Genomic DNA, 3,221 nt, shown 5'->3' with positions numbered 1-3,221 from the left:
ACACACACACACACACACACACATATATGTAGGAGTGTGTGTGTGTGTAATAAGTCACTCATCCCAAGAATCAAAGTATAAATGTTCTTTTCAAGCACAAAATTGGCCTACTATTAGGATATAAAACAAGTCTCAAATATAATAACATTGATATTGTGCAGACTGTTTTTAGGCCACTGATTCTTAACTTTCTACAGGGGATCACAAACCCCCTTGTGTATTTGATGAAAATTATGGACTTTCTCCCTAGAACAATGAGCATTCACAAATAATTATGTTCACACTTCCAGATTCATTGATCTTTGAAAAGCTGGAAAAAACACATAGTTAAGGTTTTGATTTTTTGACAATACACTGCGCAGTAATTTGTAAAACAGTCTATTACAGGGATTGCCAAAGTGGGTTCCCGGACATGCGGAAGTCAACGAGAACCTTTTAGGGAATCGGCCCAGTCAGCACATTTTTCTAAGAAAGACTTTATTTTCCTTTTTATTAGGTTGGTATTTGCAATGATGATACAGAACTGATGGGCAAAGTTAAGGGTATCTGACCAGAAATAAAACAATGACACCAAACAGCCAGTAACCTGTAATCTTCATCATCAAGTGAGAGTTACGGGAAAAACCATCTAGTTTCGTGTAAGAATGTCCTGATGAAGCATAAACATTATTAATCTTATTAAATCTGACCCTTGAATACATGTCTTTTTAACATTTAGTGTGAAAAAATAGAAAGTGTGCATTAAGCACGCCTGCTGTATACGCAAAAAGCACTTGTATCATTGTCTGAGTGATGAGCGACACTATCCATTTTCTTCAAGAAACAACATTTTTAACAATGAAAGAATAACCAGCAACTGTTGCTGTTAACACATGAGTATTTCGTGGACTTTAAGAAAAACTGGAGGAAGTGAGCTTATTATTCAAAGGAAAGCCACTGACAGTATTTGCTAATATGGTAAAGTCTGAGCTTTCAAGTGAAAATCAGTACAGTAGGTCCTCAGGTTACGTCGGAGATCCGTTCCTACGGCAACGCAATGCGATTTTCGCTGTAAGTCAGAACCACCTACGTAAGCACCACGTCACTCACATGGAGCACATACACAGCAGTAATGAAGTGAAACAGTAAAAAAATTATAAAAGAAAGATAACAATTCCTGGCCTTTACTTGTGGTAAATAAATAACAAAAACAACAGAAAGCACATATGCACATACGTCGAAATGACGGAACTTTTTTTTATATAAATACTCTAAATGGGAGATGGCTACGTAACCAAGAAAGGACATAAGCTGAGTCCGACGTAACCCGAGGGCTGCCTGTATTTTGGAAAACTTGTATCTGCCACTGTGAGACTGACAGCTTCAGAATTCTTAACTTTTCTGATGAGACCAGCAACACTAATAAATGCGACATGTTGTGTTTTTTAACTTAGTTTTAGAGAGAGGAAGGAGAGAGAGAAACATTGACCTGCTGTGAACCGGGGACCTTTAGGTGCACGGGGCAACGTTCAACCAACTGAACCACACCAGCCAAGGCCAAATGTGATGTTTGATATTCTACAGTAAAACGTGTTACCCTGGCAGACACACACAATCTGGTACACACAAATACATGCATAAGTTATTTCCAGAAAAACAGAATACGATTTTAATGAGTTTGCTTATACTATTTACTACTTGTGCCAGAGAGGAACAAGTCAGATTCTGGGGTGCCTCACCAGAGAACCACCCTCTCACAATCCAGGACCTCTCAGGTGATATCAAAGAGCTGGTTTTGGCCAAATCCCCACAGGCCAGGCCAAGGGACCCCACATGCCAGAGGGACCTGGCTCACTCTGCAGATGCTGGAGAGGGACTGCAGGAGGTGGGCTCCAGGGCGTGTCCAGCCCATCTCGCCCAGTCCCACCCCACCGGCCACCTTCTAATTAATTTCCTTTCAATGTGCACGAATCCATGCACCAGGCCACTAGTAAGATTATAATGTTCTAGAAAATGACTGTCTGTAAATGTCACCTGGTATCACTGCCACTCTCACATTCGCACTGTAAAAAGAACAGCTCGTTGCTAAGGAAGGAACCCCCCCCCCCCTCCCGCAGCTGAGGAGACGTGCAGAAATCGCATCTCTACTGTACCTTTTGTGTGGCGCTGCCTCTGGTGGCCGGAAGCAGCTTCATGGTCTTCTGAGACGTCACTCCCACCTGGAAACACAGCAGCACCCAGTGAATGTCCTCTCTCACCCGCCCTCTGAGTCACTACATCAGAAATTAGCAGGACCGGCAGAGGCAGTCCACAGTGAGTTTTATTTTTCGCTGCAAGCGTTAGTGATACAAGGTAATGATTACTATCAGCGATGAACTGGTTATCTAATGAAATATGTCACAAACGTCAGAAGACAGGAAACAACTCCCAAACAATAAAATTTACCTGTCAAAATGTATGCTGCCAAGCCAAAAAAAAAAAAATTGTGACCTTACTGACAAGCTACTTCATGAAAAAATATTTCTAGAAGCCTTCTTTACAACATCATACAGTTGTGAAAGAGGCTTTTTGTTTTGTTTTTTTGGTAAAGGAATTTAAAAAATCTTTATTGGACACAGAGTAATTATTAAAAAGGCAACAAAGAAGATTTTTGCTAAAACACCAAATATCCTGATGGCCATGATGTCCGATAAAACTGACCCTGGAGATGGCTTAGCAAAAGGGACAGAAGAGGAAAAGTGGCTTGTTCCCCCGGAAACTGTCACAGCGGTGCACTGCCAGCGAGGGGAGGAGGACCAGAGGCAAGCTGGAGACAACAGCCAGCCCAGAAGGCATTCCAGGCAGTGCACGTCTGTTATTCTGCATGCCAGGGAGTGGTGTTACAGTTTCAGGGCAGGTCCTTGGGCCCTAGCCGGTTTGGCTCAGTGGAGAGAGCGTCAGCCTGCAGACTGAAGGGTCAGGACTGAAGGGTCCCAGGTTCGATTCTGGTCAAGGGCATGTACCTTGGTTGCGGGCACATCCCCAGTGGGGAGTGTGCAGGAGGCGGCTGATGGATGTTTCTAACTCTCTATCCCTCTCCCTTCCTCTCTCTTCCTCTCTAATCAATAAAATAAAAATATATTTAAAAAAATAAAAGCATGTCCTGGGATTTGGACTTTGAAGCATCAGCCTAGGAAGGGACGTGGGCTGGAGGCTGGAGGCTGGGAGCCCCATCCAGAGGCTGTTTCACGTACCCGAGCAAC

General features: G+C 43.1%; 1 protein-coding gene across 4 annotated transcripts in view; it reads right to left on the bottom strand.

Annotated features, from left to right (window-relative positions):
* Window positions 1–2,882, bottom strand: part of BBS7 (Bardet-Biedl syndrome 7) — a 46,369-nt gene extending 43,487 nt beyond the window's left edge. For 3 of the 4 annotated variants that reach the window (XM_006766849.2, XM_006766850.2, XM_006766851.2), the window contains exon 1: window positions 2,133–2,879. In XM_006766849.2, coding sequence (XP_006766912.1) covers window positions 2,133–2,174 — 42 coding nt within the window. In that variant the 5' untranslated portion in view covers window positions 2,175–2,879. Of the gene's footprint in view, window positions 1–2,132 lie in introns of all 4 variants that reach the window. The other variant, XM_015565969.1, reaches the window with a different exon arrangement.
* Between the last annotated feature and the right edge of the window lie 339 nt (window positions 2,883–3,221).

Source organism: Myotis davidii, unplaced genomic scaffold, assembly GCF_000327345.1.
Source record: "Myotis davidii unplaced genomic scaffold, ASM32734v1 scaffold862, whole genome shotgun sequence".
Classification (NCBI taxonomy): Eukaryota; Metazoa; Chordata; class Mammalia; order Chiroptera; family Vespertilionidae; genus Myotis; species Myotis davidii.
The sequence above is the reverse complement of the archived record's forward strand: the minus strand, read 5'-3'. Positions and strand labels throughout refer to the sequence as shown.